Here is a 15330-nt window from a genome sequence, read left to right as displayed (position 1 = left end):
CTCCAGACTCAAATAATACATAAAACAGAAATATTTAATTATTTCTTGCCTGGCACAGTACCAATTGGTCCATGACCAATTGGTCATGGACCGGGGGTTGGGGACCACTGTTGTACACCATTGGGCCACACTTAACAGCCAGGGTAAATCTGAGTTGCTCTGGGTTTTATTTAGGGGGATGAATGTTCAAGGGTCTGAAATGTGCTGCTTTATGCTTGTTTTATAAAATTCCAATAAATTAAATAGTAGTTTGTGGTTTTAAAGTGACATAATGAGAAAAAAATCCAAGAGCTACACTGAAAAAACAAACAAACAAAAAACACAAAATCTTGCCAAATGGTTTTGGTTTAGTTTCCAATGTTACAAATCAAATAATCTACCAGTGAAACTAGTAATTTATTATCAATATTACTAAATTATTGACTTAAGCTCCTAGATCTCGCTGAAAAGTTACTTGTAAGTTAGGTTTAGTCTTACTTTAAGTGTACCAAGATGTTGAAACATGACCAGAAATACTAAAATGTTGAGTTTTTGCAGCTGCCTTTGTGAGGCTCTGCACATGGAAAACCTGCTTCTTTCTGTCCAGCAGACAGTTTTCCGCTCTACCTCGGTTTTCCAGATGAAACCGTCTTCATAAGGAGAGCAGCTAATGAGCTGCATGTCGCTGAACTCTCATATTTGCGTGAGCGTCTACTTACGTGTCGGTGAACGACAGTCTCGGCCTTCGCGGTTCGGACTGGCCCATCATCGCCTCGGACCACACCTCGGAGTCCGAGTGGCCGTTGGCATGGTAACCGTCTCCGCCAGGTTTATCGCAGTGGGAGTCCATGTCCTGAGGTGGAGAGGCCATTGATATTCATAGTTTCGACAATAAAAACCTGCATGACAATTAGATGGCCACTTAAACGCAACCGTTGTCCTTCCACTTAGTTTTAACGGCCACATTCCTGCTCTCTGAGTGTGCCATTAAACTTACAGGTCCTGCATTACCAGAATGTGAATAAATCCAGGCCATTTCATATTCGCTGACCTCCAGGAGAACACTTACCCCGCCGTTTCTAGCGTGCGCCGTCGCCTTCCCTTCGCCCCGCCGGTGTCTGTGCGACGAGGCGGCGGCGGCAGAAGAGGATGCCGAGCAGGGCAGCATCCCCACCGCACCGGCCTCTTCGGTGAGGGAGGGGCCGCCGTCGCAGGCCCGCTTGCGGGGGGGCTCGTCGGACAGCGGCGACAGCAGCGGGGGCAGCAGCTTGTCGTCACGCCGCCGGGTCTGCTTCCTGTTCAGAGAGCCGCTGAACGCCAACAACAAGGGCGATAGAGAAGATTAATTCATATGTTCTTATTACTGGTTTACTTATGTTAAAAAAAAACAGCTTTATGAGTGTGAAAAAACTTTACACCCCAGATCCATTTCAAGCTCAGAGTGAGAAACTAAATAGATGTGATTGTGAAGTTTAGCATAGCTAGCATAGCTAGCATAGCACGAAACTGAAACGTTTCTGACAAGAATCGAACTGAAAATAATGAGACATGAGATAGAAATTATGCTAAAATAATGTAGCAATTATTGAATAGTGAACGAACAAAAACATTCTAAAAGTCGATGTGTCTTTACATATTTTCTAGCTTTGCCTGTGGGTTTGTAAAGGCGTTGTACAGCTGGAAGCCAAAGCAGCTTGGGGGAACATAATGTGGAACAACAGCAGCTTAAACGAACCTTGAGGAGAAAACCCAGAGTGGAAAAACTCCTGGAGGAGCTTAAAACAACCAGACAAAACTTCTCTCATCATCAGTCTGACTTCTCCTCACTGGACCAATCGGAGTCGTCCAGAGATTTAAATATCACATTCGGAAAACCATTTCACGGCTTCTAAAACTGTACTTTTCGTCCCCTTGCTGCACATTCGTGATTATTCCCTCGGCCGCCTTGTTGGAGCTCCGGTGACTCATATTGTTTGCAACACAAGTGATAATATTTTTATGTTTTTCCTCTCCCTGGAAACTCTGGGGGGTTTGATGCAGCTAGAAAGTTGCTGAGCTCACAGAACAGGGCCCCAGGCACCGACATTAGAGATGATATACAAAATAAGGCAGACAAAGACTAATTACTTGCAGTATAGAGAGAGAGAGAGAGAGTGTGTGTGTGCATGTGTGTGTGGATATTTGAGGGTGTGTATGCCTTTGTGCCTGCGTGCAGCATAACTGATGTGTGTTTTGGATATTCTAATTTGCATGCGTAAGGTGTTAAGTTTTCTCCTCCCTAACAGGATATTTTTTTCTCTCTGTATATCTTGTTGAGTTATATACTCACAGTAATATATGGCTTTATGATCAACAAGCTCTTTTATTGCTCTTGTGTTCCCAACACTGAGACAAATCTAATACGAAAAGAGATAAAGCTGCTTCATTTTTATATATGGGAGAATGTGGGGAGGTGCAAAACAACTTTGCCTTCAGTGAGAATATAATTCTGGCCCGTGTTAAATAATTAACTGTGACTAGTCAGTTCAGTTTTATTCACCACACCCAGGCTGATTATTTTAAGATTTAAAAATGTAGAAACTGCTTGAACTGGACCTGAACCCAACATGAAGTAGGCAAAGAGAAGCTTCCTGGGAGAGGAAAACCCACTGAAAGCTCACAGGGCGAGATGGACTTAAAACTTTATCGCAATATTTTGTGGTACTATTGTGATATAGCTAAAGATTATTATATAAAAAAATCTATCATTTTTTTAGACAACTGTAGGGTTGTGACTTTATGGCAAAGCAATTACAGTGCCACAAATCCAAATATTGTTCTTGAAAAATATCCCCATTTACAACAAGCTACAGGATGTAACTTACTCAAAAAGGTTGTGGTTTACATCACTAGCTGATGCTACATGGTTAGCATTGAGATGCTATCTTAGGTTTGAATAACTTTGCTAACAGGCTAACTCCTTTTAGCACATCAGCAGTGTTTTCCAGCATCTCATCAGACGATTTCTTAAAAAATTAACCCCTAATGGGCCAAGAGAAGCAACCTTGTCATCCATCGTTGTTAGTGGATGTCGTCTGTGCGCCAGATTTACGGGTGTACCAAAAACGCGCAAATACAAAGGTTCCACTAGGAACATTTGCATGTAAAAAAAACCCAACAAAAAACACACTAACATGCGATTAATCACATTAAAAAATTTTAACGTTAAAATGTATATAACTATTTAACTGAACTACTCTGTGCATTCTGCCCGACTTGGAAAGGTGATAATCTGAACCATTTAAGTGTGATCAAGAGGAGGCTTTTAATTTCTTCACATTTCGTCTTCAGTTGTAAAACCATGCTGCGTTGTTTTCCTGAGGTAGATCTGAATTCTTCCTGAGCATCAGAGTGATCAGTCCAGCCAGGGAAACACCTGCCAAACGTCGCAGGAAGCTGCTGACTGAGCCTGATGATCTCATCGCCCCGTTCGCAGCTTTCCGCCGAAAAGCCTCCCGGATGATAAACAGAGCGAGGTGACAATCACACAGTGTCACAGGTTCAACCCCCGGTCACCCCGTCCTCCTCCCCCGCGCCTCTTTAAGAAGCCCCAGATGCTATAAAAATATTTCCTCTGTAGCTGTCACACAGGAGCTTATTTACAGCGACAGGCGGCCTAGTCTGTTTTTAAATAATTCACACGGAGAGCTGAAATTCACGCTTTGTCATTCCTGTGTCACATTGTGAATGAAAGTCGCCTTGTGTGGCAGCTTCATTGGTGCAGTGAAAAATATGAAGCGCTGCCAAAAAGACCCGCTCAGCATCACAGTCATTGGATAACCTCTCCCTCCCCTGGGGACGGCTTGCTCAGTACAGGGAACAGACCGGGAGCGCCGTCTTCCAGTTCACACGAATCTCTAACACACCACAGATGACACCTATGACAGAAGGTGTCATCTGCCTCTTTACACCACAAGAGCAGTAAAAACAAGGAGCTGAGGACCTGATCTCAGAACCAGGGAACAGGAGCTGAAGTACGATGAGAACCTTGGGCTGTTTTTCATTTTCTGGAGGGAAGTAAAAGTGAAGCCCAAAAGAGCAAAAACATAAAACAAAAAAAAAACCCTGAATGTTGTTTATTCTCATCCAACTGAACGTGGCAAAAGGCTTTTAAAAAACTGTAAGAAGCTGATTTGAGAAGAACTGGTTTAGAACAACAGAGTAGAGAACTAGAGATGCACAGATATGGACATTTGGGGCGATGCTGATATCTGATGTTTAGGCCTGTAACAAGTGATAAATCAATTAATCACATGATAAATTAAAATGACCTCAATCATTTTAATTTGCATGGTTTATTGTTTTTTCTTTGTTCTTTCTACCAACTAACTTATTACTAAAAGTCTTCAGTCTGGTGTTTTGGAGACGACATAATACTCTCGTTTGATATTTAAATGTGTTAAATGTTCATTACAATTTAAAGTTTATTCACCTTTGAGAATGTGTTCTTGCATTATTTTGCCATTTTCATTACATTAATTATCGCAATAACTTCTGGGACAATTTATCAAGCAGTAATATTTGTTGTCGTGACAGATCTACCGATGTTAACATTTCTGTTATGACTGCTAACCGATATTTACCAATATCATAGATATTCTATACGTTGGATACATTTTCCTGCCCTTTCTAAACCGCGAAACAACGACCTCATCATTGTTATTACTTCTCTGTCATGGTGACCAAACAAAAAGCTCATGACCATCTACCTCCAGAAACACAAACAACAACAAGATGGAAATAAACATGGCTTGTTAAAATCGACTCAGTTTGACTCATCAGACCAATTCTGATATGTTAAGAAAACAGGCCGATATCATTGTTAATGTCGATGTAGTGTGGTTTAGATTTGCAGTTTATGTGACCACTACTTTTGTCTGAATTTGCCTTTATCTATTTAAGTTAGATTAAAATTTGCCACAATCTTTTTTATAAATGTCATAGTTATTGTAGTTAACATGAGCGTCTCTTAATTTTTAGCCCTTTTAATCATCACACCTCACAGCTTTACATCAGTTTTGCTTTCTGTGTGAGTTAACCTGAGGACCAGCAGTAGTAGATAGGTGCTCCTGACTGAATGATTGATTGATCGATTGATTAATTGATTGATTAATTGATTGATTAATTGATTGCTTGATTGATTGATTGCTTGATTGATTGATTGATTGATTTATTGATTGATTGATTGATTGATGCATGTCTGGTGTTCCCACATCAGAACTTACTCTGCAGAGCTGCTCTTGTGGTTGTGTATTGGAGAGATGCATGGTGGGAGGAGCAGGCAGTCTTTGTCCAGGCGCAGCTTCTTGTTACACTTGACCGGTGATTCTCCGTGGTCCAGCTGGGAACAGAGGACAGGGACAGTGAGTTAGCTGAGGAGCGACCGGACGGTTTGGGGATCAACATGGCCGTAGTTTAATCAGCACCTTGTGTTTCCTCTTGCTCTTGCTGGTGTGTTTTTCTGTGGGAGCCACCATGTTTGCGGCCGCCTGCCTTCTGTGTTTACCTCCGTTCTCCAGTCTCTCCGTCCGCCCAGCCAGCCTGGGATTACCCTGCTCCTGCCCAGGGGGGTTATCCAGTACCCCCATACCCTGACTAATCTTCTCTCTGTCCCTTGCCACAGTCCTCTCCCTTTCCCCAAATCCAAACCTCTCCCTGTCCTCTCTGTCCGTCTGCCTCTCCCTCTCTCCTTGCCTTTCTTTGTCCTTCACTAAACGCTCATTTTCTTCTTCTTGTCTCTCCCCCTTTGTCAGCTTCTGCCTCTCCCTGTCCCTCCCCGCGTTCCCTTCCCGTTCTACAACTCCGATCCTGGCTCTTTCCCCCGCCGTCTGCTCCGGCACCCTGCTGAGGAAGCTCAAGTCGATTTTCACCCACAAACTCTGAACCTCGTGATATTCCCTCAGAGGGGACAGAGCCACATCGTGTCCCACGTTTGACGGCGGTGACGCGGGCTCCGCATCCTTCCCCTGCCCTCCGGACCCTCCGGGATCGGGAACCGAGTTCCCAAAGGAAGCACTTATGTTGCCGATACTCAGCAGGTTGCCGTTGCTGACGCCATCACCTCCGCTGCCGACTGTGCTGACGCCGTCTTTGACTCGGAGTCCAGTTGCGGCGAACGTGCCCAGACTTCCCGCCCCTGCAGCAGAGCCGAGGCACGGGAGCAGAGGCGCGTGGCTGTGCACGGTGGCCAGCATCTGGGCGCTGATGGACGGGGCTGGCATGGACAGGATCTTGGTGGCTTCCTCGCCATCCGACTGGCATTCCGACGAGGAGGAGGAGGAATCTGTTTCGATGAATTCCCTGGACTTCGGTGTGATTTTGGTGCTGGGACCTCTGTGTTTCCTCTTATCCTGTTACATGGATCAACAGCAAAAAGAAAACAAACAAACAAAAAAAAGAAGCAGAGGGACGTTTAGTCAGTCATATTAAATCCCACATGGTTTGAGTCGTTTCCCCTGGAGCAGGCATGTCAAACTCATTTCATTTTGGGTCACATCAGGATCATGAATGTTCTCAGAGGGACGGTTGTGTCAGAATTTACTGATAAAACTCATTAAACTGTTAAAATATTAATAAACAGCTGTACCTGCCTTTAGCACTTCTTAAAGGGGCAGTGTCATGTAAAGTTAAAGTTTTTGATCTTTACTTCATATTATAAAGTTATTCCGTCATCAAAAACATACCTGAAGTGTGTTTTATTGAGTCTTTCATGCATGTTTGCGAAATCCTTTAATCTCCATGGCAACCATTCGGCCATCCAAAACGCCTAGTTGGACCTTGCTCAGTCAAATTTGATTTATGCAGCACTTTAACAACTGAAGGTAATATAAATGAATAAGTGGCTCAATGTACCTGGAAAACATATAATACTGGGCTTTAAAATTAAAAAATATTGAATATCTTGAGATTTTATTTTATTTTTTACAATTAAAAATCACTGGTTTTGTGGAGCTAATTTAGAAATATTTACAAGACATTTTTTAACCCGACATATCGATGTCAAGTTATAGTTTGTGATCTAGTTAGGCTGAGACAGCAGAAGAAAGGAATACTGCCACCTGCATGCAGGCATTAGTAAAGCTTTAGATTATATTTGCAGAAAATTTCCAATAAATTCACAACTGTACATTAGCGGGGAAAAGTGAGGTGATCTGTTAATTTTGCATGAGAAACCCATTGATGTAATTTGGAAGTTCACAGATAAAAAAAGCTTTTATCAATACAATAATATTAGTTATCTTGACGGTTGTATTTTATATGTCCCTCTGCAGTCTAGAGGAAAAAGAAAAAATCCTGACTGCCTTAGAAAAGGCAATCAACCTGCTGAAACAATCCGGCTTATTTACCACGAATTGATGCACTCCTAAACTCCCCAACAAAAGAGATCTGCTGTAGACAAACATTACAATCAAAAACAAAGCCTGTAACTGGATCACCAAACGCGATAATATCATGCAAATTATGCGGCACAAGTTGCCAGCTTGTTCTACTAATCTGTGAAGTGAAAAGAAACATGCTTTGGCTGTGTGACTCCGAATGTCACCAACATTCAGTGCGCACGAGTCACACAGCCGAGCGGACGGCCGTCTGCTCGGCACATGCAAATTAAAAGATGCGTCTAATGTTTCTTATCTACCAGTTCCTTCATAGATGAGTTTGCTTTTGTTGAGAAGGAGAGCTCGTTTGTGAATCCTTGATGCTTCGAGTTGAGATTTTTGTCTCCTGTGAACGCAACAAAGCAAACATAAACAGTACTTTTCTGACAAAGATGTAAAACTTTGCTGCTTTTAATGTGTTAAAAGTGTTCAAACTTTGGATATGTTAAGGTTTTGTCACTTTAGAACCACAAACATCTGTTTATTTTATTGGGGGGTTTGTATCATAGACGAGTTGTAGTGAAGTATTGCAAAAATTATTTTCTAACTTTTTGGCAGCTTTCCTGTCCTGACTGAAGAAATTCAAATGCAAGTTTTATCTGTACGTAGTTGAATCTTGCATCATCATTTTACATTTATAGTAGAAATGAAGCCTCAAAAAGTTATTTTTTATTAAAAAAACAAAACAAACAAAAAAAACTTTTATCTAAAATGATTGAAGATTTAGGCATGCGTTCATTTTTCTTTATGAACACATCCAAGTTGTTGAAAACAAAACTGGTGCAACATGTTTAACACGTCAGTCTTTAATCACTAAAAACACAGCTGCTTTTATACTTACCATAAAATTGCGCAGCTGGAATTACAAAAATAAATTAGCTTAACGGAAACACAGCAATTTAGAAAGAACTCTTTTGATAAAGAGTTTTTAGGATGAGTTGGTTCTTCAGCCGTATCAAAATTAGAGTATTTTGCAAAGCTGCAGTGGAAAATCTTTTCTTTGCGTCAAACAGGTTGCATGACCAACAACAGGATGTTACTACTGGAGGAAAACACGAAGAGACAACAGGAAGTGGTAGGAAGATGATGGTGCAGAGTGTTTATGACTTATCACATGATCAGGTTTATTCACAGATTTTCATTATGTTTCTTATTAAATGGAAACGTTGCAATTGCAAAATTGGAATATTGACAAAGTTTTATACAAATTTGTCATGGAAATGCAGCTAATGACTCCTGATTTATTATGATGCATTTTTTTGGTGACAATTCAGCAAAACTTTTTTTCTGTCTCTTCATCTGCATAAATCCTGGTTGAGCCACAAAACTAAAGCTATGATCCACGATTCACATTTGAAAATGCCATCTTCATGCTGGAAACCAAAGCGTTTCCGTCAGAATGCGTGAACAATCTGCTACACATGCCGGACCCGGTGCTGAGTTTTCCAGATGTTGGAAAGAGGCGGTGAGGTGTTTTGAGTGGAGAGCCGACGCTGACCTGGTTCACGGTGACAGCAGGAAGAGGCACGGGGGTCTGCTGCAGCGCTGCTGGTGGAGTGGCTGAGCTGGTGGCACTGCGAGGCTCTTTCCTCGGGGCCGTCTTCCCGCTGAGAGGCTTCCCCCGCGGCCTGGGGGGGTTCTGGTGCTCCAGGGGAGGCGGGGGCAACAGGTCCTTCTCTCTCGCCGCAGGGCTAGTTAGAGGAGACACAAACAACAGGAAGCACGGCGCTCCGAGTTAAGATCAAGCCGGCAGCGAGGCGCGGCGACCCCGGTTACTGATCGCTGCCAAACAGCTGAGCAGAATGTTTGCCTGGGCTAACTCCGGGGGGTGAATGGGTGTTCAAAATGGAAAACTAGATAAATAAATAAATAAATGCAACGGGGTGAAATAATTGAAAACAGCATGAGTTTAACTGAACTAGTCTGGAAGTTTAGGATGCAAGAGAGGAGAGGAATAAGTGAGTGAGGGAGAGAGAAACAAGAAAGGAAACAGGAAGGTGGTTTTGTTCTGCTAATTGGCCTGAAGTCAAGCTGAGCAACGAGTTCAACGTCGGTTCCACTAAATCCACTGTGGGAAATCACAGTCCTGAAAACCTCAGACTAAATATTAATCCACTACATCACGCTTTACACACACTCATCATCTGCAATCATTTCCTTGGATTTTGGAGCTTTTTATAATGCATTTGAGCTGCTTTGTGATGCTTATGCAACATAAAACTTCACAGAGTTTAAAAAACAAGAAGCATGTGACGTTTTTCTCCCAAAACCCATCGGGGATCTACACTGACCAAACGCTCTAAGTAGCCAAAGCTTCCAGCTCTGGGTGAATATTTGACCCCTCTTCTAGTCAGAAATGGTAAAACTGATAACGGTTGAATAGTTTCCTGATCTGGGCTTTTACTACAACCCATAAACCGGAGAAGGCCAGAGCCATTCCTGAAGGTTAATGTTAGCCTGATTTATCCACTCCAAAACCGGCTTGGGTGTGTAGCTTGAGAGGATGTGTGTGTGTTTGGGATTATTGTCTTGTTGATACACACACTTGTGTCCGAGTTTCAACCATTTTGACTAAACTTTCTGTTTCAGATGAAAGGAAGCTGCTAACAGGGTTTCTACAGGTTTCACCAACTCAAATGTAAGATGTTTCTAAAAGACGGTTATGAATGAAATTTAAGATCCGTATCATGACAGAAATGTACAAAAGAAAATCACATTTTGTATAGAGCCCAGAAAGCACATGGCATCGTGCAACAGAAGTGGAGAAGACAAACATCGTCCAGCCAACCAGCGATCATTTACCAACAGACACATAAAGCTAGCAAAGGCAACTTAGCAGCTAGTTAGCAGCAGCTTCAGTCACAGGATGGAAATAAGATGTCTGCATGCGACTCAAATGAACATTTTGTTGTGGCTTGATTATTTAATATTCTATATTCTGTGTAGTTTATTTTTTCTCATGAATCTTTTTTCAATCAAAAAGTTTGAGTCGCACAAACTCACACAGACATCTCAGATTATTTCACTTAAAACAAATACTTTTTCATCAATAAGGCGTTATTGTCTTACAAAAAGCTTCTGCTTCTTACTGAAAAGTTACTTGTCTTATTTCAAATTTACTAAGATATTTGCGCCAGACCAAAAACACTTGGTAGGATTTTGTGTTTTTGCAGTGCAGTCGGGGTTAAATGTCCAGCCACAGCTCTGATCTTAGTGGTGAACCATTCTTTATGTGGTAATTTGTGTTTTGATAATATCAGAACAACACAGTACTACTCATCAAAATATTCCAGGAACCCTCCTATTGATGATCATCATCTGTTCTTTCTTTCCTCTCTTTGGGAATTAAAAACACCTGAAAACCTTAAAAGTCTTTGTTTTAACTGTGTGTTAGCTGCCTGGTTGGATCATGTGAACTGTTTTAGCCTCAAGCAGTGAAAATTCCCCGTGCGACTCGTGTTTTTGTCCGGGCTCCTGCTGGTTCTGAGAGGTGTAAAGCAGCCGGCTCCGTCCTCTCCTCCGTTACCTGTGCTGGTTGGTCCGGCTCCATGCCTGGTTCTGGTTCTCCTCCACGCTGCTGGACCTCTCGGCCCGGCGCGGCTGCTTCTTCCCGGTGGTGTTCCTCCTCGGGGCCGGGACCTCCTGCCCCGACAGCAGGCCTGGCGACAGCCTCATCTTTGACCTCTGACCCTCCCCGGAAGCCTTCTGGCCCAGCTTGGCTTTGGCCTTCTCCCTGCCCGGGCTGAACGGAGCAGAAACAACAGTTCACCTCTACTGACACTTTGCTGAGCGGCCGGCTAGCATTCCTTTATAAAGAAAACACACGAACCAGAAGCCGGTCCTGCTGTCTTTGTGCTCCGCCGCGGGGGCAGCAGGGACAGGTGTGCCGCCGGACCCACAGGGCTTGGTCTTGGCAGCGGTGCCCACTCCTGGTGCTTCATTCCGGGGAGAAAATGTCTGCGGATCCTGGCTGATGGAGCCTTAACAGATTTACCCAGGATTAGTTGTTCTGTTCTTTTGATCAAACCAGAATGTGCTTTGAGTTTTGCTCTCCACTAACCTGCACCATGATGCTCCTGCTGTGTGGGGACCAGCGGTTTGGTCTGAGCCTGGACTTTGTTCAACCAGCTGTCCAGTTGCCACTTGTTAGTGGAAGGGGGCTCCGGCTGCAGAGAGGACAAAAAACCCCCAAAACAAAACAAACAAAAAACACAACTTTATTAATATTTCAGCAGGCGCTCTCTGCAGCTCCTGCACTTTATCAGAGAGGAATCATAACTAAATTTCCTTCGGTCATAAACAAGTGAGAAACTCTGCGCGCCTCTAAAAATAATGAAACCGTCTCCGGATGAAGAATCTTTACAGAGGAATGTAAAAGTATTGCGTTTCTTGTGGTTATTGTATCACGCTGTGCTGGAAGCTCTTTATTGCATATGTGGAAGCTGCGGCGCTGCCGTCGTTTTCTCACCCCGCGTTTCTGCGTTTCTCCCAGTGTGTTAGACCGCATAAGCCTATAAAAGCAGGCAGCGTCGAGCCATTAAAATAATGTGATAACTAATGGCATGACTCGCCCCTCTGCGGTTGGGATTTTTATGGCTTTCGGAGCATAAAGCTTTTTTTGCTCCGCGGGACGAGGCGGCTTAGCAACGGTCTGGGTTGGAGCGAAGCAAACAGCCAGTGGATCAGGGAGAATAAAACCCTAAAGTCCAACTTACTCTTTAAAATGTAAGCCAAGTTTTGGACACTTGACTTGTATTCTTATTTTTTGAGTCATAGTTCTGCCTCATGAGCTGAAGTTGTTGGAAAAGGCAATCTGGGAATCTGCAGAGCAGCTCATGTATTTATCTACCTGTGTGAATACAGCAGCCAACATGAGGGGTAACTTATTATTTTCTATTAGTTTCTCATAGATCGCCTCAGTTAGCTTAAATTGGTAGCGTATGAGTAGCAGTAGACACAATGAAAAACAACAACAGCAGCAGCCTGCACAGGATGCAAACAAACAAGAACAATCATAAGTTTTTGCCTCATTTTTGAATCATTAGCTTATGGGGGTATTCAGCTGCTCCTTTTTCTAACTTCCTGTTGCATATAGCTGTGCTGTAGTGATAACATTGATAAATTTGCACTACAGCGAATTGATTTTAAAATATATATATACTGACAACCCCACCAAGCACCCAACAATAATCTTTTAGAACATTTTTTGTTGTTTTTTAATTACTGAAGAGAAAACCCCCCCAAAAAACGTAAAAAAATAATAATTTGGGAAAATAAGAAAATCTTTTCTTTGCTCACTTAAGAGCCTTTAATTAAACTTTACTTAAACATTTTATATTTACTATAAGTATATTAACACAAGCAGTTCATGTTGAATGTTTAATAATCTTTATCATTCACCCCATGACATTTTAGATGCTAAACACTTATTTGAGAATGTAATGATTATAAATACAATTTTCTTGTTACAAACTAATAAGCATTGAGAGCACAAGTTTTAGTTTATTATGGATTTTCTCTAATCCACACAAAGTACATAAAATACAGACTCAAATCTATACATTTTGATAAATGCAGAGAAACCATCCACTTTTTGTAGCCAGCAGTAAGCGTAAACAGCGTAAACAGTAAGTTTACTTTTTTATTATCCAAAATTTCCTGTGCAAATCATACACAATAATATTATAACAATGCGCTCTGTACACACTTGCACTGTTATGTTTGCTGTTTTTTTATGAGAACCCAAATGGAAGACACAATGCAGTTTGGGATTTAAAAATGGCAGAAACGTAAAGAAAGACATGAGGAGCATCAACATGAGAACCAGGGGAAGTGCAACAGTGAGAGAGAAACCAAGGAGCTTAAATACTATGAAGACCTGATGAGTAACATGGAAAACAGGTGCAATCAACAGAAAGCAGAGCAGCTGGGGACAATCTGGACAGAGAACTGAGAAGATTAATAATGGGCAACAGAGAAACTGAATGGAAACGATGAGGATCCAACTAATCTAAGCTAAACCACTTCAGAGACTAAACCTGAATACACACAGCAGGATACCGAAACATTTAATATCATGGAATGAACTAATGTGGAGAGACACTGAAATAATTAAAATGTAAACACAAGAGAGAACCAAAACTCAGATAGAAGTGGACTATGACCAGTTCTTCATAAATCTGACTGAATATTTGAAATATCATGGATATCAGGACACACTTTAAAGGAGCAGTATCACACTTTTTCCAGGCACATCGTGCCATTTCATAGAACAACCTATGAAACTATATTACCCTGGTTGCAGTAAGACATAGCCATAAATACGCTACATATACTAAGTATGACTTAAAAGAAATATTACTTTGTGATTTAACGCCTTGAAATTGGGCCTCTGTCCCTTTAAGAAGCTCCTGCTCTTTCTGGAACTCTGCCTTCAGGAAGTCATCACAACATGGCTGCTCTATTAACTCAATGTTTTTACCAGCGTTGCTCTGAGAAGTAGCTGGTATGATGAGCTCAGCTGTTCCACCAGGTGTTTGCTAATTGCTGCTGGCTAGTCTGCAGGAGCTGAGTGGGGGAGTCGCGTGAGCTTAGAAACTGCAACTCCAAGTAGGAGCGGCGTCTCAAAGGCGGTGCTGGGTGCCAGCTTAATGGTTGCCATGGAGATGAAAGGATTCCTCAAACATGCATCAAAGAATCAAGGCAGCAATCCATGTATGTTTTTGATGAGGGGATAACATTAAAACATGACATAAAGCTCAAAAAAGCGAGTCTCACATGATACGGCCCCTTTCGGCTCTCACTGTAAACGTCAGACTTTACCTCTGGAGTGTTTGTACGGGAAGCCTGGTTGTAGTCGCTGTCACTGGAGCTGCTCTCCGACTCGTCCGTGTCAGACTCGGAGCTGCTCTCTGATTCGCTGCTGCTCCCCGACGCACCGCTACAGGCCAGGAAAGGAAGGAGGAAAAAAAAGACGACAACATGTCACAACGGCAACAAACCAAAACCGTTGTAACAAGACGGCGACGAGGCACACTGATGGACACCGGCGCTGGTAATGAGGTGCGTGTCAGACAAGCTCCAGAATGAAGTTTCAGACTCCTAAAATGAATCGTAGGAAAGTTTTAAAGTGTTTGACGGCTTGAAAAAATCCAAAGGTGGAAAACGGTTCAGTTTTTCAGCCTAGGTTCTTTTTTTTTGTGTCCGTGTTTATTGATTCCAACCATTCAAAGTAAAGCTCCTTTTTCATTAGATTAAAAAAAAAAAAGTCTGTTTAAAACATGAAAATCTCACTAATGTAGCCAACACATTTTCTTTACTGCTGTAAAATAAAACCCAGCTGTCTTTTTTTATTCATCCTGCCAGTGAATTACAGTCTGTATACCAAAGGCTCTTAAGTCACATCTGTGGGATATGTGCTGCATCACATGTACCAGCAACACTAATATCTAAGATACGAACATGACAGCTTTATGATGAAGCCTTCCTGCGGGGGCATTCACTTTACATCCAAACTTTACAGTGCGGAGGCATTATTTTTTAGGAGCTCCACATGACTAACTGCGCCATATTGTAAAGCCATTTTATCCTCAGGCTGTGAAAACAAAACAAATCCATCAGAAAGCGAGAGATAGCAGGAACATTAAGAGAAGCCAAATCAAAAGTCCTCATACCTTTCTAGGAAAAGAATGTAATTTTGTGCTTGGCAACATAAAATGTCCTGGAAGGCAACACAAGACAGAATAATCTCTTTATACCACAAAGAGAGGAATATTATTGTTAGACTGCTATAAAAAGAAGATTTTACCAGCATGAAAGCATTTTGTCCCACGCACACACACACACACACGCACACACCTTCCCCCTGTCAGCTATATAAATCTCAACATCAGTTCAGACTTTATGAAACATTTTTAAAAGCCAGAAAAGACCTGGA

The 15330-nt window shown here is 42.2% G+C and overlaps 1 protein-coding gene across 3 annotated transcripts in view; it reads right to left on the bottom strand.

Annotated features, from left to right (window-relative positions):
- aff2 (AF4/FMR2 family, member 2) overlaps positions 1 to 15330 on the bottom strand; it is a 199996-nt gene that overhangs the window by 20522 nt on the left and 164144 nt on the right. For all 3 annotated transcript variants that reach the window (XR_001427063.1, XM_015049538.1, XM_015049539.1), the window contains exons 11-19: positions 14217 to 14334; positions 11455 to 11560; positions 11224 to 11374; positions 10921 to 11136; positions 8893 to 9085; positions 5445 to 6368; positions 5244 to 5359; positions 1049 to 1289; positions 699 to 832 (exon numbers count right to left, since the gene is read on the bottom strand). Coding sequence is in view for 2 of the 3 variants with exons in the window: in XM_015049538.1 (XP_014905024.1) it covers positions 699 to 832; positions 1049 to 1289; positions 5244 to 5359; positions 5445 to 6368; positions 8893 to 9085; positions 10921 to 11136; positions 11224 to 11374; positions 11455 to 11560; positions 14217 to 14334 (2199 nt within the window). In the remaining variant the exon portion in view is untranslated. The remainder of the gene's footprint in view (positions 1 to 698; positions 833 to 1048; positions 1290 to 5243; positions 5360 to 5444; positions 6369 to 8892; positions 9086 to 10920; positions 11137 to 11223; positions 11375 to 11454; positions 11561 to 14216; positions 14335 to 15330) is intronic.

This window comes from Poecilia latipinna, unplaced genomic scaffold (assembly GCF_001443285.1).
Source record: "Poecilia latipinna isolate Pla-1442-1.1 unplaced genomic scaffold, P_latipinna-1.0 Scaffold951, whole genome shotgun sequence".
Classification (NCBI taxonomy): Eukaryota; Metazoa; Chordata; class Actinopteri; order Cyprinodontiformes; family Poeciliidae; genus Poecilia; species Poecilia latipinna.
The sequence above is the reverse complement of the archived record's forward strand: the minus strand, read 5'-3'. Positions and strand labels throughout refer to the sequence as shown.